The 24,000-nt window shown below is 48.0% G+C and overlaps 1 protein-coding gene across 1 annotated transcript in view; it reads right to left on the bottom strand.

Moving 5' to 3' along the window:
* Positions 1-24,000, bottom strand: part of LOC307082403 (alpha-1,6-mannosylglycoprotein 6-beta-N-acetylglucosaminyltransferase B-like) — a 91,772-nt gene that overhangs the window by 41,071 nt on the left and 26,701 nt on the right. Inside the window, 2 exon segments of the mRNA XM_079745958.1 lie at positions 13,011-13,180; positions 17,490-17,654. Of these exon segments, the coding sequence (XP_079602084.1) occupies positions 13,011-13,180; positions 17,490-17,654 (335 nt within the window).

Below are 24,000 nucleotides of genomic sequence, written 5' to 3'. Positions count from 1 at the left end.
GATGAGGTGTGAGATTTGGCTTCTCACTGAGCCGAGCGGGTCATACATCCAGTCATGGTAGCGTTGCGCCTGGGCTGGGAGACTGTGTCCATAGTGGGCCAGGACGGCCCGCTTGAGCGTGGGATAGTGCCCTGCCTGAAGCGGGGGGAGATCCCGGTAGGCCCGTTGGGCTTCCCCGGTCAGGAAGGGCGCCAAGATGTCGCACCCACTGTTATGCGGGCCACCGTTCACGCTCCGCGGTACGCTCGTAGATCTCGAGGTACACCTCGACGTCGTCGTCCGGTCCCATCTTGGTCAGCCGCTTCGTGGGTGCGGCGTAGGCAGGTTCCCGGTTGAGCTGTTCGGCGATCCGGACCATACACCTCCGTAGGACCTCAATCTCCTCGTCCCTCGTTGCGGGCTGCTCCCCTGACTGCATCATGGTGTGGTTTTGAGGGTTTTCAGCCGAAGAATCGTGTTGCCTGCATTCTCCACCACTGTGGCAACCCCGGTGGTCGGGGGCTGTGCTCCCCAATAAAGTATGCGCAAGCCTGGTGTCGGAACGAGGGTTTTTATTGGAGGACCGCTCAGGGGAATAAGGAAAATCATAAATCAACTGAGGTTACTTCCGCTATGGGGAAAAGGGGGGGGGAAGGGTCTCCGGCCGGGCTCGTCCTGGTGTCTGGCGTGGATGCTGCTCCCGGCGTCCTTCCGCTATTCCTGGTGGAAAGTATTCCATAGGTCAGGGCAACAGCATGTCGGTCTCACCCCTGCGTCTCGTGCCTTGACTGCCGTGTGCTCGGCCTTTAATGCCCTCCGGCCGCCGCCTTCCCCCAGGTGATCTCACTCCCCCTGATCGTCTGTGCCTGCTTGATTGAAGGGCGGTTCCAGCCGTGTTGGAAGGGATGTATCTCCCTTGCACTACTTGTCCATGGAGGGGGCGCTGTTCCGTGCGTTGACTGGTTTCCTCCCGGTCCTCCGGCGTGGGGTTGCGACAACACAAATACACACACCCTCACACACACACACATAAACACACACACTGTGAGCGCCACCCTAAGATAAGAGGCCGTTCTCTGGATCCAGACCTATAGAAAGGGGAGCACCATAACTACTGGAGGGGGACGTTCGGCCATCAGTCCCCGTCTCCGCTCGGAGACCCTCAGGGTGTGTTGTCTGAGGGACGAGAGACATCACACCGCGGAGGAGAGGAGAACAGAGGTCCAGACACACGCCCCTCCTCCTGTCTGTCACCGACGCGCTATCGTCCATGTGGGCACGGAGATAACAACACTGTTCCACCGCCGTATGTATGGCTGAGGGCCTTCTCCCTCTATCTCCATCCCCCCCTATCTCCCTCCCTACCTCCCTCCTTCTCTCTCCCCATCTCCCTCACTCCCTGTACCCCATCTCCCTTCCTCCCTCTCCCCTATCTCCCTCCCTCCCCCCTCCCTCTTTTTCCCCCTATCTCCTTCCCTCTCCCCCTATCTCCCTCTCCCTCCATCTCCCTCCCTCTTTCTCTCCCTCCCTCCCAAACTCTCCCCCTTTCTCCCTCCCTCTCTCTCTATCTCCCTCCCTCTTCCTCCCTCTCTCCCTAACTCCATCCATCCCTCCCTCCCACCCTCTCTCTCTCTCTGTCTGTCTCTCCCTCTCTCCCTCCCTCCCCCCTCTCATAGAGTACTGTTCCCTCAGCCACTTTGTCTATGTGTCTGGTGCGTCCCCCCCCCCAAAAGGAGAGCAAGGGGGCAGGGAGGGTACGTTGGTCCCCCCGAGGACAGACCCAGGGAGTACCACATCTCCACTCTGGTACGGAGAAGAAACGCCATGGGACGTCCTCCACCTCCTCCACCTCCTCCACCTCCTCCCCACCTTCTCCTCCATGGAGGAGGGAGGACGTTGGGGCTGGGGGGAGGAATGCCTGATGTCCACTTTGCTTTGATCCGGTTCCGTCGCCATGGTGACCAATCTTGGGAACCCAGAGGAATCTGCGAGCTCATTTCATGTTTTGCTCTGGCATATGCCCCCCCCCCCCCCAGCATCCCTGGCCCAGGCTGGCATATCACAGCCGCGTACCAAACATGGGACAGGGTTTGATTCCATGACTGAACAGAGAAGCGGCCAATGGGAGCGCTGTTGAGGTACTGACAAAAACCACCAAGATGGCTGCTGTTGATGTGTCACCCGTGGCTTTGTTCTGATTGGTTGGACGTCCAGCCAATCACCTCCAGCGGCCTTTCACTCTGCATTCGGAGATAATGACCCTCAGGTATCTTAATTGAATGAAGATGAACAGGACTGATACTCATGGGTGACCTGGCCTTGTGATGTCAGGCTAATGGTGCCTTAGTTAGATGGATAGACAGATGGATGGAGAGGTTTATAAGGCATTTCACAACCTGTCAGAAGAGAGATGTGTGTCTTAAAGTATGTGCATGCCTGTAGGTGTGTGTGTGTGTGTGTGTGTGTGTGTGTGTGTGTGTGTGTGTGTGTGTATTTGTATGTTTGTGTGTGTGTTCCATGCATGTAAACCTTCGATGGATATGTTTTCCTTGAGTAAGAGTGTGCGTGTGTGTGTGTGCGTGTGTGTGTGTGTGTGTGTGTGTGTGTGTGTGTGTGTGCGTGTGTGTGATCAGGTGTGTGTGTGTGTGTGTGTGTGTGTGTGTGTGTGACAGCACTCTTCAGGGTCATCTGCTCTGTGAGCTCAACTGGCTGCTGAGGCTGAAGATGTCGGAGACAGAACCAGCCAATCAGAGGCACCATTTGGAGATTCAGTGTTTCCCAGACTGGATCAGTTTATGAGCTATTCTCTTATTTCCCACTCGGCCACCGAGACACACTGCATCAGAAACCCGTCAGCCGTTTAATCCAAACCTGTCCGTCAAACACAACATCTTCCCCAAGATCACTACACTACACACTATACACCATAAATGACACACTACACACTACACAATAATATCGACACACTACTACACTACGAATTACGAATTACACTACGACAAACTACACTGTCAGCCTAGGTAGGGTCCACATCATCACGTATCCAAATGACCAGGACCACTAATTCATCATTCATCCTCATCGCTTCATCCATCACCACCTCCATCAGCCCCTTCACAGCTCCTTCTCTCTCTCTCCCTCCATCTCCCTCCCTACCTCTAGCTCTCCCTCCATCTCCCTCCCTACCTCCAGCTCTCCCTCACTCTCTTCATCTCTCCCTCCAGCTCTCCCTCACTCTCTTCATCTCTCCCTCCCCATCGCTCTCTCTCTCTCCCCATCTCTCTCTCTCTCCCTCCATCTCCCTCCCTACCTCCAGCTCTCCATCACTCTCTTCATCTATCGCTCCCCCATTGCTTTCTCTCTCCTTCTATCCATCTCCCTCCCTCCCTCCCTCCCTCCCTCCCCTGTCCAATGGGATATGGTAGAGCCCTCCTCTTATTGAGTAGGGTCGGGAACCCACTAGATGGAGGGGTGGAATGAAGGTTGGGGAGGAGGATAGGAGGAGGCAGGTGGTGATGGGAGGGGGACGAGAGGAGGGCAAGTTGAGGGGGAGGCAGGAAGTGATGGGAAGAGGGGAGGAGGAGGGGAGAGGACGTGATGGCAGAAGTGGAGGAGGTGAGAGTAGGAGAGGAGGAGACAGGTGCTGATGGAAGTAGCGGAGGGGAGGAGAGGAGGAGGAGAGGAGGAGAGGAGGATGGGAGATCTGTTTAAGATACGAAATGACAACCCTTCATCCCCTCCCATCTCATTAGCCTAAAGGTTTTTCCCCCTCTGCCTCTTACTCTCCCTCCATCACTATCTAACTCCATATCTCTGTAATTCACTCCCTCTATCACTCTCAGACTATCCATCACTCCTTCTTTCTCTCCCTCCATGTCTCCTTAACTCTTCCCTCCATCTCTCCCTCCCTCTCCCTCCATCACTCTCTAAATCTATCCCTCACTTCTTCTATTCCTCCCTACCTCCGTCCCTCTATCTCACACACGCAAAGATACTACACACACATAAGTTTGTCCCACAAATCAATACGTCCCTCAAAAACACATTCAAGCATTCTATTCATTCTACATTAACTCTTACACTGGACGCACACACTGGACGCACACACTGGACGCACACACTGTTGCACACACTGGATGCACAAACTGGACGCACACACTGTTGCACACACTGGATGCACACACTGGACGCACACACTGGACGCACACACTGTTACACACTGTTGTGTAAACTGTTGAACACATACTTTTCATCACACTGTCGCACACACTGTTGAACATACTGTCCAACACACTGTTCAACACACTGTTGCCCCCACACACACACACACAGGCAAACACACACACACACAGTAGAGCACAGAGATCCACATGCACGCACAAACAGACACATTACTCATGCGTTCAGCAAACATTTCTATGTGACACACACACACACACACACACACACACACACACACACACACACACACACACACACACAGAAGATCAGCAGATATTTGATGTGATGTCAGTTTTAAGATGTTTAAGCCTGACCCTGGTAACAGACAATACTTTGACAAAAATAAAGTGAATATAAAAAGGACACAAAATAATATAACTGTAGTAAAGAAGCTCTACGACCCCTTAAGTCCTCCGGCTCCCGCGATGTAACCTTTGCTGGCCCCTGACCTTGGCTCTCCATAAACGAGGAGGAGAGGAGGAGTGTTGCAGAGCAGCCTCTAAAAACCAACAAGTCTGAATTCATTTCAAGGCTCGCTGCTCACAAACTGAGACTGATTTGCAAGCCGGTGCATTATGACTGTACCGCCAATCTCTGAGAATAGCACATGCAAGACTGGTGCTGAGTGTGTGTTTGTATGTTTGTGTGTGTGTGTGTGTGTGTGTTTACGTCATGTAACACAGTGCAATTCATCATCTTGTAGGTCTTTTTTTTTCTTGTGTTTGTTTTGAAGGGTGTATTGACTTTGTTACAAACTAACAGAATTGGTTTTCATACAAGCAAATAAATTATGAATGTGTGTTTTCAAACGTATTTCATACAAAACATTATTCCCAGACCAATAACTGAATTCTAAGACAACATTGTTAACCACAGTGCAGTAAGTCATGCTGTCCTAAACCTCTTTCAGACATGCAGTCCTTCACTGCAAAGTCCCAGTAAATGTATGTACCCCGTATGGCGTCATGTGTGAATGGGAACAGGGATGGATATTCCGGGAAATCTGCACCAGCAATTTTCCTGCTCAAGACCTCCCAATATTTGCGTATCCCTGCCGGTACGGCCGTGTTAGGGTGTGTCTGTGTCTATTCCGGCATCGCTCAGCCATGTGTGATGGCGCAAGATGCAGATCTTCCAGTACGTAGCTGCATGAGTGAACAGGGAAAATCACTAGCCGCTCCTGAAAGGTTAACCTGGTGATTTACCGGAAACTCCGCCTGAAAGGGGCTCGATATACCCTGAACCTGTATGGCCTAAACCGTCTGCTACGGAACACGAGGAACAGAGCTGCGTGCTGCTGAATGAGCAGGCTATATGAATTATAGATGGTATATGCTATATTCAGTATAGACAGGGCGGCAGTGGCTCAGGAGGTAGAGCGGGTCGGCTAGTAACCTGAAGGTTGCTAGTTCGATCCCCGGCTCCTCCTATCTGATGTCGAGGTGTCCCTGAGCGAGACGACTCGCCCTGACTGCTCCCAATGAGCTGGCTGTCGCCTTGCATTGTTGACTCCGCCGTCAGTGTGTTAATGTGTGCATGAATGGGTGAATGTTTGTTAGTATTGTAAAGCAGAGTGGCCACTGGTTAGAAAAGCGCAACATAAATGCAGTCAGTTTACAATAGATGGTATATGTTCCATGCCGACAGTACACGACAATACATCTGCCAACTGAATAAATAGTAAACAGCTAATCACTTTGAGAGCTCCATGACTCATTATTACTAAGCCAAGACAGAAAATCAACAGAAAACTGCTTCAAGCGGTCAGCTCTCATCTTACAGTTAAACTAAACACTTTTTAGTTTGTAATCAACGCAATAATTAGTCTATAATAAGCGTCAATAATCAGGCAACGTTTAACGATGGATCACCGGCCCGACCGCTCTTCAAACTGAAGTACCCGTCTCTATGGCAACTCGACCGTGTGGAGAACACATGATGTATTCATGACCTGCGACCGATAGGCCTCCCTGCTGTGAGCCGGTAAAAACATGTTGCACAGCAGATGCACAGGTGAAGATGCATTTTTAATCGACCATACGCTACAAAGTGAATATGCTTAAAGGGACTCAACCCCAGCCCCCCCCCCCCCGAACCCCCCGGTCTCTCTCTCCCTTTCACCGGTCTCTCTCTCCCTCTCCCGCGGTCTCTCTCTCTCCCTCTCCCTCGGTCTCTCTCTCCCTCTCCCTCTGTCTCTCTCTCCCCAGTCTCTCTCTTCCTCTCCCCAGTCTCTCTCTCCTCTCCCCGGTCTCTCTCTCCTCTCCCCAGTATCTCTCTCCCTCTCCCCGATCTCTCTCTCCACTCCCCGGTCTCTCTCTCCCTCTCCCCAGTCTCTTTCTCCCTCTCCCCGGTCTCTCTCTTCCCCTCCCCAGTCTCTCTCTCCTCTCCCTGGTCCCTCTCTCCTCTCCCTGGTCTCTCTCTCCTCTCCCCAGTCTCTCTCTCCCTCTCCCTGGTCTCTCTTTACCTCTCCCCGATCTCTCTCTCCTCTCCCCGGTCTCTCTTTCCCTCTCCCCGGTCTGTCTCTTCCCCTCCCCAGTCTCTCTCTTCCCCTCCCCAGTCTCTCTCTTCCCCTCCCCAGTCTCTCTCTTCCCCTACCCAGTCTCTCTCTCCTCTCCCCGGTCTCTCTCTCCTCTCCCCGGTCTCTCTCACCTCTCCCCAGTCTCTCTCTCCCTCTCCCCAGTCTCTCTCTCCCTCTCCCCAGTCTCTCTCCCCTCTCCCCAGTCTCTCTCTCCCTCTCCCCAGTCTCTCTCTCCCTCTCCCCGGTCTCTCTCTCCCTCTCCCCGGTCTCTCTCTCCCTCTCCCCAGTCTCTCTCTCCCTCTCCCCGGTCTCTCGCTTCCTCTCCCCAGTCTCTCTCTCCTCTCCCCGGTCTCTCTCTCCTCTCCCCGGTCTCTCCCTCCTCTCCCCAGTCTCTCTCTCCTCCTCCCCAGTCTCTCTCCCTCTCCCCGGTCTCTCTCTCTCTTCCTCTCCTCCCTTGTGGTCTCCCTCTCCCCCTCCACACCCCATCTCTTAGAGCAAAACAATGAACACCTACACCTACCGAAATCCTGGCAATCTGTTGGTGTGTGAATGCGAGCATGAATGTGTGAATGAGTGAATGTGTGTATGAAAGGGAGGGGAGGAAGGGGAGACCACCAGCCCACAGCAGTGACACAGGTGAATTCAAATGGACAGTTGTGCTATTATTCCCACATCATATTGTCATTAGATTAACCTCTTCAACATGAAACGTCAGACCTAAGTCTCCGATCGGGTCTACAGAGTCGGTCCGTTGAGCGACTGACTTCCAGAACATTCTCATCGTGGGAATGGAGAACAACTGCCAAACAAATCCACTAATTGGGAGGAAATCTTGGAGCAACTTTGCAAGTTTTCAAAGACTGTGAACAGGAAATTTAAACTACCAAGAAAGGAAAATAAATCCTCTTCCAAGTGTCTGTTTATGATCAAATAAAAAATATAGAATTGTAAGTAAGAACCACAGATAACTTTTTTATCTTTTTATCTCTGAACTACTGCGGGAAACTCTTCAAAGAGAATGAAGTCTCTCAAAGAGAATAAATCTTCATTCCAACGATTCTATATCCAATGTCTTCAACTAAATAACAATGGCTGTAATCTATGAACCTCCAGCCTGCCAGCTGGACTTTCATACCTTTATATATTTTATTTTATCACTTAATTTTAATGCATGCTTTGGCTTTCTGCTAAATCTTAAACACATTGCACTTTCTTTTGAACTTTGCCTTTGTTTTCTTTTATTTATACATTTTCTTTTATTATTATATTCTAATGTACGACTTAGATTCAATGTGAAGCACTTTGAGTCTGACTCGGGTATGAAAAGTGCTAAATAAATGAAGTTTTCTTGCCTTGCCTGATACCAGTGTAAATATGTCAGGCGGAGAATAACACAGACATTGTCTCCAGTCTGTGTTATTCTCCGTGGACGGAGGGAGTGGAGAAAAGTGCTGAAAGTTTACTGACAGCCGTAGCCCCTGCGGCGCGACCACTGAACAGTTCTCAGCTGGCTGCTGCTAGCTTAGCCATCTGTCGACAGCGCTAGCAGCATAGTTCAGGGTTGTCACCGCAGCTAACTTAGCCATCTGTTGACAGTGCTACTGGCGTAGCACACGGTTGATGCTGCGACTAGCATTGTTCTCAGCTGTCAACACTACAAGAATACGTCTCAGTCGTCAATGCTAATAGCATAGCCCTCAGTTATCAGTTTCTTCTGTATTAGCAGTCAGTCCTCAGTGCTAGTGAAGTTTTGAGTTGACAGCACAACTAGCTTAGCTCGTAGTTCACAGAGCTGTTAGCTTAGCCCGTGGTTCACAGCACAACTTGCTTAGCCCGTTGTTCACTGCGCTGCTAGCCTAGCCCGTAGCTCACAGCGCTTCTAGCTTAGCCTGTAGTTCACAGCAGAACTAGCTTAGCTCGTAGTTCTCCAGCATAGTTCCCTGTTGTCAACATATCTTAGCCCTGAATTCACAGCCCATCTATCTTAGCCCCCAGTTATCAAACCAAGCCTCTTCTGCTTTGTGTCCACCTCACTCTCTCTCACTCTCTCTGTCACCTCTCCCTCTCAGAGCTGCTAATGACCAGCGATGCTCTGAGTAGCGATGGGGATAAATCACTGAGGAGAAGTGACAGCCGTCAATGCCACCCCTCCCTCTTCCCCCCTTCCCCGTCTCCAAGGTGATCAACAATTGATGAGGGAGCAGGCCAAAAAGACCAGTAAATAAAGAAATCGATCATCTGGCCATATACCTGTCTATCGGCCCATCCATCCATCCACCTGTCCACTACTACTACTGCTGCTATCCATGGGTCTCTCTCTCTCTCTCTCTCTCTCTCTCTCTCTCTCTCTCTCTCTCTCTCTCTCTCTCTCTCTCTCTCTCTCTCTCTCTCTCTCTCTCTCTCTCTCTCTCTCTCTCTCTCTCTCTCTCTCTCTCTCTCTCTCACCATCTCTCTCTCTCTCTGGCCCAATCCCAAAGTGAGCCCTGAGGACTAAGGACTTAATTGATCTCAGGTGCTAAGTGCGTGAGTGTGTGACAACGTTGAATGACAAAGATGCTGCTGACACTTGCCGGTTTGGGAATTCTCATTTTTAGTTTTTTTTAGTTTTTTGTAAATGCAATGAAAACAATCGGCTACAGCAATTTATTGATTTAAGAAAATATAATTGTTACTTTTGAATACTTCAGTATAAAGGATGTATTGAATTAGGTGATTATTGGCCTACACATAGGCTACTAAAAATAAGTCAGAACGGGCTACATTTGGCTGAATTATAAAAGGTATAATTAGTAATATGAAGCGCTGTTTGGGAGCCAAAAGAGCCGGCTCTTGTTGGTGAGCTGATCCAAATGATCCGGTTCACTAAAAAAAGGCAGAAATTCCCATCTGGTCGCGCATTGACAGTAGCGTCGTCTTGTTGTTTACCTTCCTAATTTCTGGATTTCCCTATGGTCTCCGCGGTAAACGCTTTGAACTGTGGGTAATTCCCTTAGGTGAAGTCTGCACTGATGCAGACTCACTGAAAGGGCTCGGTAAGTGTGGACTCAAACCCTCACCCCTTTGGAATTCGACATTGGGACAGGCCTGAAGCCTTAATAATTTCGCGAGAACGCGCATCAAAGTCTGTGAGTCCGTGAGTCTGGACACTGGGATTGGGCCTCTCTTTGACCATCTCGAGAGGTGTCTCTCTCTCTCTCTCTCTCTCTCTCTCTCTCTCTCTCTCTCTCTCTCTCTCTCTCTCTCTCTCTCTCTCTCTCTCTCTCTCTCTCTCTCTCTCTCTCTCTCTCTCTCTCTCTCTCTCTCTCTCTCTCTCTCTCTCTCTCACTCTCTTGCCCTCTCTCTCTCTGCCTTGTTAAGATAAGCCTTGTTATCTTATCAAACAAAGAACAATTAATCAATCCTTTTGAAAATCGGGTTTCCATTGCGAAAACACATCTTTTCAGATCTGAATTACTATTCAAGGGTTGTGTTGCTGTTTCATTTATGGAGATTACTCTTTTTTTAATTATATCATTGTTAGATTCTCCCTTGATTTCATTTCCTATCTCAGCTTCCTCTCTCTATCTATTGAGAGAGAGAGAGAGAGAGAGAGAGAGAGAGAGAGAGAGAGAGAGAGAGAGAGAGAGAGAGAGAGAGAGAGAGAGAGAGAGAGAGAGAGAGAGAGACTTGTTTATGAAAAACAGGTTCAGGTCACATTAATAGATTTAGCCTGCAGGGATCGATGACACACACACACACACACACACACACACACACACACACACACACACGTAATTGAGAATGGGGGTGTGTGGGTTTGTGGAGGATTTATGTGTGTTTCTTTCCTTGTGTGGTCTGTCTGTAGAGAGCAGTATGTGTGTTTGTGTGTGTGTGATAGAAGTGTGTGTTGGTGATAGAAGTATGGGTGTGTTTTGTGTGTGCGGTTGTGTGTGCGTGTGCGTCCAGGAGCCAGCAGCTCCATGTTGTGTGTTCATTAACAGCACCCTGGAAGACATCCATGGGTGTTCACATCCTAACGGCCACTTACGCTGCCCACTCTGAGTGGACGCTGTGATTGGACGCCCAAGGCCAATTTGCCTGTGAGCCGGGAGCTGCATGAGCCGGGAATCTGATGGATCCAATCTTAGCCTTCAATTCCCTGACTCCATTATATTTTCTCTGAGGCAAAACATTTCATTTTCACACCAAGTCGCAGCAATAAGGCTTTAATAGTGTCCCCTCCCCCGCACATACACACACCATCTAGAACCACAACATAGACCCAGTAGTATGGTGGGATAGACACACACACACACACACACACACACACACACACACACACACACACACACCTTGCACTTCTGTGTAAACACACACACTTCTGAAAGAAATGCAGTTATATACTCATATATACGTAAGTAAACACACACACATACAAACACACACACAACCATTCACACTATCATGCACACAAACACACACACACACACACACAATACCTTTCACACTACCATGCACACACACACAAACACACACACAGCTGGAAACAAAAGCACTTATATACTTATATAAATTCAGAGTGCAGACACTACCACACACACACACACACGCTGAGCTCCATGAAGCCTGTATTAAGGTGCCCTGGAGGGGGGCCGGTATATTGGACCGTGTGTAGCTCTGAGGGTGAGCCTGCCTCGTCAGCCTGAGGACAGAGACGTCAGCCGCCAGCCGCGGCGTGCGACCGCCCGCTGCCCTCAGACGTCCTCTCATTCTGCTTAATAAAATCGAACAAAACAAAAATATTTTGTTTTCACCTTCCTTGGCACAAGTTACTTGGAATGTTTGTCAGGCTCTACTGACGCAGAAACTAATTGAGAAAATAGCTAGATGACAACCAAAACAAACCTGGTTTAACCCGCTGGGGATCACTGCCTTATGGAGGAGCATTCAGCGCTCCAATTAGCGGGGAACCTTCTAGAAACTCTGGAGCTTCGGGATGTTTGGAGTGTTCAGAATGTTCGGAATTGTGTGTTTGGATAGGAAGAATTGGAGTGTTTAAGTCGGAATATTTACCGATTAGAATTTTCAAATTGTAATGTTGAGGACAGAAGACGTTTCATATCGGGAGAATGCGATGAACATGATTTTTTGGATTGAAAGGTATATAGAAGAATCCAGTCAGAGTGTGAAGAGAGGAAGAGATCAATCCGACGAATTGGGTTCGGAAGTTTGAGAATGGAAGTTTTGTATCCAAGGTTACCGTGTGTGTGTGTGTGTGTGTGTGTGTGTGTGTGTGTGTGTGTGTGTGTGTGTGTGTGTGTGTGTGTGTGTGTGTCTGTATGTATGTATGTATGTATGTGAGTGTTTTAGAGTGTATGATTGTGTGCATGTGCGGGTTTTTGTGGTGACATATGTGTTAATTTGTTTGTGATCTTCAGGAAGTGTTTGTTTGTGTATGTGTGGGTGTGTGTTCTGTATTGTTTGTGCTAGCCTAGCCTAGCTCTGGCCGTATCTAGTCATCTCAGGGAGCTGGGGGGGGGGGGGGGGGCAGGGAGGTAGAGGATTGTGACGTAGCGTTCCTAGCATAACCTCGCATGGAGAGGGAAGTATCATAGCTTAGCGTAGCGTGGAGAGTGTCATGTTCCTAGTATAGCGTAGCATGGAGAGGGTTGTGTTCCTAGCATAGCGTAGCATGCCTAATGTTCTGTATAGAGCGTAGCATAGCATAGCATGTGAAGTGTATGTAGTCTTCTGGTCTACACACAAACACACACACACACACACACACACACACACACACACACACACACACACACACACACAGAGTAAAGCGCTTTGAGTAACAAGAAAAGCACTGTACAAATGCAATCAATTCATCAATTATTAACACATGGAACAGAGCGCAGTCGATGCAGTGTTGGTGTTCATGTAGCGCAGCATTTAGCCTACGCTACTAACATGCACCCGTAGACAAACATTTGTTCGACAACAATATAAAAAGTTGGTGGTGTGTTGGGAGTCCTATCTCTCAAAGAACCCAGCAAGCACACACACACACACACACACACACACACACACACACACACACACACACACACACACACACACACACACACACACACACACACACACACACACACACAGTAACACCTCATTTGTGGACGTATTTTGACAGTTTCCTGTCTGGGATTAATAATGTACATGTACTTATTTTAAATGTCACTTTCCAATTCAAATTTTTTTTTTGAGAGGTCAAGAGGTCAAGAGAGAGTTAGAGAGAGACCAGACCCGGGGGTGGGGGGGACGTACGTACCCCTGCAGCTCTTTGAGGGAGACGGAGATCTTGAGGTCGTGGCCCAGGACGTAGAGGGCGGAGAAGATGTCGGCCCACTGCACCATCTCCCCCAGCGGACCGCCCTTTAGCACGTTGGGGCTGAAAACGTCCCCAGACTCCTCCGTCAGGAAGCCGACGTGGACCAGCACCTGGGGAGAGAGACAAAGAGGGGGCATGAGAGAGAGAGAGGGGGGGGGGGGGGGGCAGAGAGAGAGAGGAAGGGAGAGAGAGAGAGAGAGAGAGAGAGATAGAGAGAGGAAGGGAGAGAGAGAGAGAGAGAGAGGAAGGGAGAGAGAGGGGGAGAGAGAAAGAGAGAGAGAGAGAGAGAGAGAGAGAAAGAAAGAGACGGAGAGGAAGGGAGAGAGAGGGAGATTGAGAGAGAGAGAGAGAGAAAGGGAGAGAGAGACAGAGAGACAGAGAGGAAGGGAGAGAGAGGGAGAGAGAGAAAGAGAGGAAGACATAAGTATTCAGAGAGAAACAGAGAGAGATTGAGAGAGAGAAAAGAAAAGCAGGAAGAGCAAGCAAGAGTGACAGACTATGAAAGGCAGAAAGGCGAGGGAGACTGAGAGAATAAATTGAGTCTAAATAAAACTGGACCAAGAGTTTCAGAAAAAGCTATTCATAAGTTTCACAACAGTGAGGAGATTCGGTAATCAGCGTCAACTGAAGCTGCCATTACCCCCAATTAACCCCCATCATAATCCTCCTCCTCATCCCTCTCATCTTCATCATCATCACCAAACTTTTGGACAATCTCTCATTTATATCCCCCCTCCACCACCCGCACAAACACACACACACAGACACACACAGATAAACCCATTGATACACACACGCACGCTTATGTGCACATGCATGTAAACCCTTTTATGTATGCGCACACACACACACACACAGACGCACACACACTCTCACACTTCTGCACATGCAAGTAAACTCATTCACGCACACACCGACACCGACACACACACACACACACACACACACACACACACACACACACACACACACCGGCCCTTCACCACATTTCAACTCAGAATCAGACAAACTTCCCAGACGTTATTTTCGCCACATTAGCGGAGATTAGCGGTATCTCGCGGCGCCTTAAACCAACCCAGCAGACGGCGCCGGATCCGAACGAGGCGGGAGGGTGGTGCACGCCTGCCTCGCACGCCCAGGGTCTAATTAAAAGGCAGCGCAGCGTGAGATCCCGCCCGCCACCATAGCCGCTGCCGTCGCCACACGGGATCCGACGGAACCCCAAATGTAATCAGATCGGGTTAAACTCTGGCTTTCCGCACGCTTCTCTGTCTTGAGTGGGTGGGGGGTGTGGGGGAAAACGTTTTTTAATAACTCTAGAGAACAATGCTGCTCTTATCGTATTAAAACACAGTCTAATGAGCTCAGTGTGGGAGAGATAATAACTGTTGTTGCTGTTTCCCCGACCTCTCCACCGTACTCTGAGGTAAACAGGTGAATGCATCGGCTGCTTCCTTTCCTGTGTCGTCGTCATTCAAATCAGCGCAAAGTCACATGCACTCCTAAACCTCTGGTGTCTAAACCTGGTACTTGAGGTGATGAAACCCAATGCTCTCCCGGGGGCCAAACGAGCAGGAGCCCCCAGCTGGTGTAGCGTAGCATAGCATGCCAAGCTTATCTTATGATTGGCCCAGCATGTGTAGTGTGTAAAGCGTCACATGTGTAGTGAGCATTTGTGCTAAAGCTTGGGTAGCATAGCATGTAGCATGTGTAGTGATGTGTGTGTGTAGCATGACTTTTGTAGCGTAGCTCACGTGCTACGTGTGTGCCACGTACGTGCGTGGGAGTACTCTGGGATAGATAACACACATACACACACACACACACACACCTGCTCAGTGTTGTGTTGGGTGCTGGAGGCACCGGTTAGTAAACCAGCACCCATTTCTGTCAGACAAAACATCAGCGCACACAAGGCACACACTTTGTGTTGGCAGCGGAGGACGTTACCTGCTCTGAGCGCTCACCCCCTGTGATTAACACACCGCTCTGCTGCCCGTCCATGACACACCGGGGACTCACACACAGGTCCATCGTACCCACGCTGCTCACTCATCAACACAAAGTACAGCCTTGTCTTCTCAAACGTCGGCTGTTATCCTGACACTTGTGTCCCACAGGGAGAGTGTGTGGTAGTGAAGGGGGGGGAGAGGTGTTCGGGAGGAATTGCAACACACACATGCACACATATACATGCAGGCTCACACCACACACATGCACACGTACGCAGATACCAAACAAATGCAAACATAAGACACACACACAACAAATAGACAGAAATAGACACAAACACATTCATTTGAAAGAGACACAACCGTATGTACTCACCATATATACAAGTGACAAACACACACAGCTGAACCACCAACCACCAACACACATACGAACACACACACACACTTCAAGGTTAATTCAGGACAATTGATGTAATCACAAAAAGGATTTAACCCAATGTGTTGGCCTGCAGGGCTCACACACACACACACACACACACACACACACACACACACACACACACACACACACACACACACACACACACACACACACACACACACACAACCTGACAGTGTGGAAATGTCCCAGTAAATGTGTGTGGTTATGGTTCACCGCGGCCAATCGATAGCAGACATGCTCTCTAGATAATAGCTGCCTCTTCCTCTTCTTCCATTATCTCCTAGCATGGACCTGCACCCACACGCACACGCACACAATCACAGGCACACACACACGAGCTCACGCACACACACAAGCACGCACACGCACGCAAACACACAAGCATACACGCACACAAGCACAGGCAAACAAGCACACACACACACGCACGTGTACACACAAGCATACACCCAGAAGCAAACGCACACGCACACACAAGCACACAAACACGCACGCAGGCACAAGCACACGTACACACAAGCACACAAGCACGCGCACACACAAGCACACCCACACGCAAGCACGCACACACGCAAACACGCACAAGCACAGGCACGGACAAGCACAGTCACACTAGTTACTTTCAGCCAGCGAGAGGACATGTGTTGTTTCCTGAGACTAATTTGATCTCAATTTGACCAATGGGACAAAGCAGACAGACAGACACAAACACACACACACACACAGACGGCAACGGCAACACAGGCAGGCAGACACACACACACACACACACACACACACACACACACGCACACACACACACAATATATATTTTCAAGCCTGCGATTGTACTTGAAATAAATCCCTGAGTGTTGCATGTTGTTGTTTCCCGGCTTACTCGGGATAATCTATTCATTATCCATTATATTGTCCTCCACAACAGCCTCATGTTCTTTTAGTCACCGTGGCAGTCGAGGAGCCAAGACACCCCCATCCCTAGCAACTGCCTCCAGCTCCTCCCTAGCAACTAGGGAGGAGCTGGAGGGTGCTTTGGGTCCAGAGTCAGCCCGGAGGGGGAAAGACACAAACATACCTGCGGGAATCCCTCTCACCGACGGGCAGTAACACACCGCAAGGTTTACATTATTTCTGGACTGGGGAAACTTCAGTCGCTGGTACAGCTGAGGCAACACATAGGGAAGAACCAAACAAGACACTGCCTGTATCGCTGTACCGAGGCCGCGTTTGAACCCCCTCCATCACAGAGTGGACCCGGGCATGGCGGTCCCTCAGGGGCCGACCGAACAGCCTCACTGCAGAGTTCAGGACTGCGCGCCGACTTCCATCCGGCGGCCCCTGCCTGACTCGAGTCCTCGCCTGCCGAGGGAGCTCCGAGGATGGACTGAGAGACTACAAACTCCAAGCCGGAGAGCAGCCACTCGTGTTATTCCAACTCTGGAAGACGGCTCCAGAGGGGGAATAAACCACAGCGCCTCAGGGACCGAGGAGCTCGTCTGATGTGCAACATCGGAGCGAGAACACGGAGCGGAGACGGAATGACGAGGCAGGGTTGTTGGATGGCTTCCCCTCGCCCCATCTCCATCCCGCCCCCACCTTCCCTCCCCCCCACCTCCTCTCCGCCTCCCCCCATCCCCCCCCCCCTCCTGGGAACCAGGTGTATTGTTGTGGTCACTCAGGTGTGGGATGGCATAGGATGGAATGGGAGATGAATGGATGGACTGATGGATGGATGGATAAGTGAAAGTTGTGATGGATGGATGGATGGATGGATGGATGGATGGATGCATGAATTGGTAAATGGATTGACCGATGAAAGGCTGGACGGACGGATTTTGAATGAATGAATGAAAACTGGGAGAATGGATAGTTAAAACAATGGATGGATGAGTGGTTCGATAGATGGATGATTAAATGGGAGGATAAATCGATGCGAGGTTGAATGGATGGAAGGACAGATAAATGAATGATTGAACGATTGATGAATAGAAGGATGGATGAACGCATTCATGGATCGACACTCACCCTCTTCTGCTCCCTCACGAGGTGGCGGAGGCGGTCGTCAAGGCGACGGGCGGCTGACGCCCACTGGGGGGCCAGCCGGCGGATGCGTCGCTTCATGAAGCTCAGCGACTCCTTGCCCCCCCCCACCTTCTCCAGCAGGGGGCCCATATCCGAGCGGAACGCCGCCTGGGGCCGGGGACAGGAAGTGGCTGTCAGACAGGAAGTACCGTGACTGTCATGCTACAGCGGTAGCATTGTGTTACACAGTGACTAACACAGGGCTCTCAGGTCTCACGCATTCGGTGTGAGACACGTGCAATTCAACCCATGCACAACACACGCCACGTATTTATTATTATTTATTTCCTACATTTCTCTGCTGAGATGAATAAAGTATATCTTATCTTATCTTATCTTATTTCTCACGCAGAGAAATTACCAGGATAGCGCCCACCCATTTGCGCCGCTACTTAACAGCGGAACAGGTCGGAATCAAATGGGTTCCCCGTACGTAGGGTAACCAGACGTCCTCTTTTGCCCGGGTATGCCCTCTTTTTGAGACTTTAAAAAGAATGCGTCTGGGCGGAATTTCAAAATCGTCCTCGATTTTATTACAAAGCCTCATGCATGTTAACATTGAATTTGCGTTGCGTTTCTCTGGGTCGTTCACAAACTAGTTAGGCTACACCCTCCCCTACTCAGTTCTGTTCGCTTTGCATTGGTGGAAGTGAGTAGGGGAGAGGTTAAGTAGAGCCTTCAGATTGGACGGTTTGACTTTAGAGTTACCGACATGTTTTGCATTAATTTTTTTACCATTATTGTTTTATAGGGACAAACATTAACAAATGTCTCCTACAGGGGATTCATAAAGTTCTATCTATTGAACAGAAAGAAACACTTGGCCATACTTTAAACACTTTACCACAGCATTGGCCTACTGAATGCGATTGATATATTTTAAGCATTGGACTGAATGCCACATAAATATAAATGTATGTTTATGCACGTTTGCAACGTTTAAAATTTCAGGGAAAAGTATATACCGCTAATGGTGTTGCTTAGGTCAATAGCCTTTTGAGGCACTGTTGTTTCTGAATATTAGTGTTAAGGGAGGGCCAATATTGCTTACTATCATACATTAGTCACCATGTCTCTGGACACATTTGTATGCAGTCACATGCCCCCCCGACAAAATCTCCTTCTGAACTCAGTTCTAAACTTGAGAGCCCTGTCACTCTGAACTCAGTTCAAAACTTGAGAGCCCTGCTAACACTATTATATAAAGGTAGTCTCAAGTGTCGAGGTGTCCCTGAGCGCCTCACCCTAGCTAAGCCTCCTGACAAGCTGGCTGTCACCTGGCATGGCTGATTGTGCCATCGGTGTGTGAATGTTTGCATGATTGGGTGAATGTTAGGCAGTATTGTAAAGCGCTTTGAGTGGCAACTGGTTAGAAAAGCGCTGTATAAATGCAGTCCATTGCGTATTTTCAGTAGTGGACAGTAACGAAGTACAAATAATTTGTTTCTGTACTTAAGTAACTTTTAAGCGTATCTGTACTTTACTTGAGTACCATTATTTTGTGAGACTTTATACTTTTGCTCAACTACATTTCGTAGGGGAAAATCATACTTTCTACTTTTCGTCGTACCTTTCAAAGTTCCTTTCCACGACATGCATGCGTGATCAAAGACACAGCTAACTATTGTGGACGTTGTGGGGCCTAAACAACGTCAATATTTAACCTAGAAACACCATGTCAGGCCTAAACGGTTACGTTATATGTTAAATTATTAATCGATTGGAAATAGGATTGTTATATATCGGGCGTTTGTCTTGGGGGACCCCTGTTTATATGGCTAGAGGCTAGATGCTTTCTTCATATACAAGTGTACTCCAGGTAGAAGCTAAATGCTAAAAACAATGCATGCCTGTTCAATAGTAATTAGGGGCGAGGGAGGGCCATCAAATCTGTCACTCAAACCTCTGCGCCAGTAGTAAGGAGATTTGATTTATGATATTTAGTCGACCTGGTGTTGACTGTAAGGTTGAAGATCATTTTATGCATGACTATTTTGAGGGTTGTTTAATTTTAGCTCATGTACCAAACATACATTTTCTGTGGCTGTGTCCCTACACACACACACACACACACACACACACACACACACACACACACACACACACACACACACACACACACACACACACACACACACACACACACACACACACACACCATTTAACATTTATTTACATCTATGTGGCTTTATTGAAACATATTTTCGACCTCACTTTGCACTACAGCACTGGCCGCATTTTCTGCAGGAAATGCATTTTCTAGTTTCAAATTATATCAGTATCAGATGTCAAAAACAGAAAACATTGTATTTAGAGTGTTGTTAGTGTTTTTTTTAACCTTAAATAATTTGACTGAGTGACTACATTACACCAAATTACTTTAAGTATGTGGTCAGGGTACTTTGTCCACCACTGCCCATTTTACCATTTACCATACAAAGAACAAAACCCTGAAAGACCAAGTGAGGGAAACTTCTCTTCAAAGCGTAGGTTTGGGTTGGTTAGCTTACTATGCTACAATGTGCTAAGGAAGTCATGGTATCAGTGTACATGGTGCAGGTGAGGCATTAGCATTCAGCGCACAGTGGTGAAATACATTTAGTGCTGGGCATCTGAGCAGGTTAGAGGGGGCAAGCTGGGGCTCAGAACACTATCAGCATCAAAACTACAAATCGATCGACAACCGAGTGCTCAGTCAGAGGGAAACAGGGAGAGTTGGATGGAGGAGAGCAGGGAGAGGCCTACAGAGGAAACAGAGGAGAATGATCCAGAACACAGCCACAGAATAAACATTAGCCCGGCCAGGAGGAACTGGAGTTTATTGTTAAAACTGAAGCATCGAGGGTGAGGCTGTTTAAGGGACATTCTGCATGAGCCTGACTGTTCCAGTCATAATGAGGCATGCAGATAGGGTGGCAAATGGTTTTAAAGAGGGCGGAGCCACCGATACCAGCAGCCAATCAGAAGCCATTACAGCAGTTCATTATTTAGAGTGGCAGTTAGATTGTAGTTTAGGTAATGCTGATTCAACAAATAAGATTATGGCTTTAGGGTAGGTTGTAACACATTAGGGTCACGTTGTAACAGATAAGGCTTTAGGTTCAGGATGTTACACATTAAGGTCAGGTGGTAACCCAGTAAGGCTTTAGGGTCAGGTGGTAACCCAGTAAGGCTTTAGGGTCAGGTTGTAACCCAGTAAGGCTTTAGGGTCAGGTCGTAACACATTAAGGCTTTAGGGTCAGGTGGTAACCCAGTAAGGCTTTAGGGTCAGGTTGTAACCCAGTAAGGCTTTACGGTCAGGTGGTAACCCAGTAAGGCTTTAGGGTCAGGTTGTAACCCAGTAAGGCTTTAGGGTCAGGTCGTAACACATTAAGGCTTTAGGGTCAGGTGGTAACCCAGTAAGGCTTTACGGTCAGGTGGTAACCCAGTAAGGCTTTACGGTCAGGTGGTAACCCAGTAAGGCTTTAGGGTCAGGTGGTAACCCAGTAAGGCTTTAGGGTCAGGTGGTAACCCAGTAAGGCTTTAGGGTCAGGTTGTAACCCGGTAAGGCTTTAGGGTCAGGTTATAACACGCTTTAGGGTCAGGTTGTAACACATTAAGGTCAGGTTGTAACACATTGAGGTCAGGTTGTAACACATTGAGGTCAGGTTGTAACACATTGAGGTCAGGTTGTAACTTACTATAGTCAGGTTGCAACACATTGAGGTCAGTTTGTAACGTACTATAGTCAGGTTGTAACACATTGAGGTCAGAATCTAACGTACTAAAGTCAGGTTGTAACACATTTAGGTCAGGTTGTAACGTACTACAGTCAGGTTGTAACACATTGAGGTCAGGTTGTAGCGTACTATAGTCAGGTTGTAACACATTGAGGTCAGGTTGTAACACATTGAGGTCAGGTTGTAACGTACTATAGTCAGGTTGTAACACATTGAGGTCAGGTTGTAACACATTGAGGTCAGGTTGTAACCCATTGAGGTCAGGTTGTAACCCATTGAGGTCAGGTTGTAACGTACTATAGTCAGGTTGTAACACATTGAGGTCAGGTTGTAACACATTGAGGTCAGGTTGTAACGTACTATAGTCAGGTTGTAACACATTGAGGTCAGGTTGTAACGTACTATAGTCAGGTTGTAACACATTGAGGTCAGGTTGTAACGTACTATAGTCAGGTTGTAACACATTGAGGTCAGGTTGTAATGTACTATAGTCAGGTTGTAACACATTGAGTTCAGGTTGTAACATACTATAGTCCGGTTGTAACACATTGAGGTCAGGTTGTAACGTACTATAGTCAGGTTGTAACACATTGAGGTCAGGTTGTAACATACTATAGTCAGTTTGTAACACATTGAGGTCAGCTTGTAACACATTGAGGTCAGGTTGTAATGTACTATAGTCAGGTTGTAACCCATTGAGGTCAGGTTGTAACGTACTTTAGTCAGGTTGTAACACATTGAGGTCAGGTTGTAACACATTGAGGTCAGGTTGTAACGTACTATAGTCAGGTTGTAACACATTGAGGTCAGGTTGTAACGTACTATAGTCAGGTTGTAACACATTGAGGTCAGGTTGTAACACATTGAGGTCAGGTTGTAACGTACTATAGTCAGGTTGTAACACATTGAGGTCAGGTTGTAACACATTGAGGTCAGGTTGTAACGTACTATAGTCAGGTTGTAACACATTGAGGTCAGGTTGTAACACATTGAGGTCAGGTTGTAACACATTGAGGTCAGGTTGTAACATACTATAGTCAGTCAGGTTGTAACACATTGAGGTCAGGTTGTAATGTACTATAGTCAGGTTGTAACACATTGAGGTCAGGCTGTAACGTACTATAGTCAGGTTGTAACCCATTGAGGTCAGGTTGTAACATACTATAGTCAGGTTGTAACACATTGAGGTCACGTTGTAACGTACTATAGTGAGGCATGCAGATAGGGTGGCAAATGGTTTTAAAGAGGGCGGAGCCACCGATACCAGCAGCCAATCAGAAGCCATTACAGCAGTTCATTATTTAGAGTGGCAGTTAGATTGTAGTTTAGGTAATGCTCATTCAACAAATAAGATTATGGCTTTAGGGTAGGTTGTAACACATTAGGGTCACGTTGTAACAGATAAGGCTTTAGGTTCAGGATGTTACACATTAAGGTCAGGTGGTAACCCACTAAGGCTTTAGGGTCAGGTGGTAACCCAGTAAGGCTTTAGGGTCAGGTTGTAACCCAGTAAGGCTTTAGGGTCAGGTCGTAACACATTAAGGCTTTAGGGTCAGGTGGTAACCAAGTAAGGCTTTAGGGTCAGGTTGTAACCCAGTAAGGCTTTAGGGTCAGGTGGTAACCCAGTAAGGTTTTAGGGTCAGGTGGTAACCCAGTAAGGCTTTAGGGTCAGGTTGTAACCCAGTAAGGCTTTAGGGTCAGGTCGTAACACATTAAGGCTTAAGGGTCAGGTTGTAACCCGGTAAGGCTTTAGGGTCAGGTTATAACACGCTTTAGGGTCAGGTTGTAACACATTAAGGTCAGGTTGTAACACATTGAGGTCAGGTTGTAACACATTGAGGTCAGGTTGTAACACATTGAGGTCAGGTTGTAACACATTGAGGTCAGGTTGTAACTTACTATAGTCAGGTTGCAACACATTGAGGTCAGTTTGTAACGTACTATAGTCAGGTTGTAACACATTGAGGTCAGATTCTAACGTACTAAAGTCAGGTTGTAACACATTTAGGTCAGGTTGTAACACAAGTACTATAGTACTATAGTCAGGTTGTAACACATTGAGGTCAGGTTGTAACGTACTATAGTCAGGTTGTAACACATTGAGGTCAGGTTGTAATGTACTATAGTCAGGTTGTAACACATTGAGTTCAGGTTGTAACATACTATAGTCAGGTTGTAACACATTGAGGTCAGGTTGTAACGTACTATAGTCAGGTTGTAACACATTGAGGTCAGGTTGTAACATACTATAGTCAGTTTGTAACACATTGAGGTCAGCTTGTAACACATTGAGGTCAGGTTGTAATGTACTATAGTCAGGTTGTAACCCATTGAGGTCAGGTTGTAACGTACTTTAGTCAGGTTGTAACACATTGAGGTCAGGTTGTAACACATTGAGGTCAGGTTGTAACGTACTATAGTCAGGTTGTAACACATTGAGGTCAGGTTGTAACGTACTATAGTCAGGTTGTAACACATTGAGGTCAGGTTGTAACACATTGAGGTCAGGTTGTAACGTACTATAGTCAGGTTGTAACCCATTGAGGTCAGGTTGTAACGTACTTTAGTCAGGTTGTAACACATTGAGGTCAGGTTGTAACACATTGAGGTCAGGTTGTAACGTACTATAGTCAGGTTGTAACACATTGAGGTCAGGTTGTAACGTACTATAGTCAGGTTGTAACACATTGAGGTCAGGTTGTAACACATTGAGGTCAGGTTGTAACGTACTATAG

Source organism: Pollachius pollachius (assembly GCF_949987615.1).
Source record: "Pollachius pollachius genome assembly, chromosome: 11".
Taxonomy (NCBI): domain Eukaryota; kingdom Metazoa; phylum Chordata; class Actinopteri; order Gadiformes; family Gadidae; genus Pollachius; species Pollachius pollachius.
This window is presented reverse-complemented; position numbering and strand designations above follow the sequence as displayed.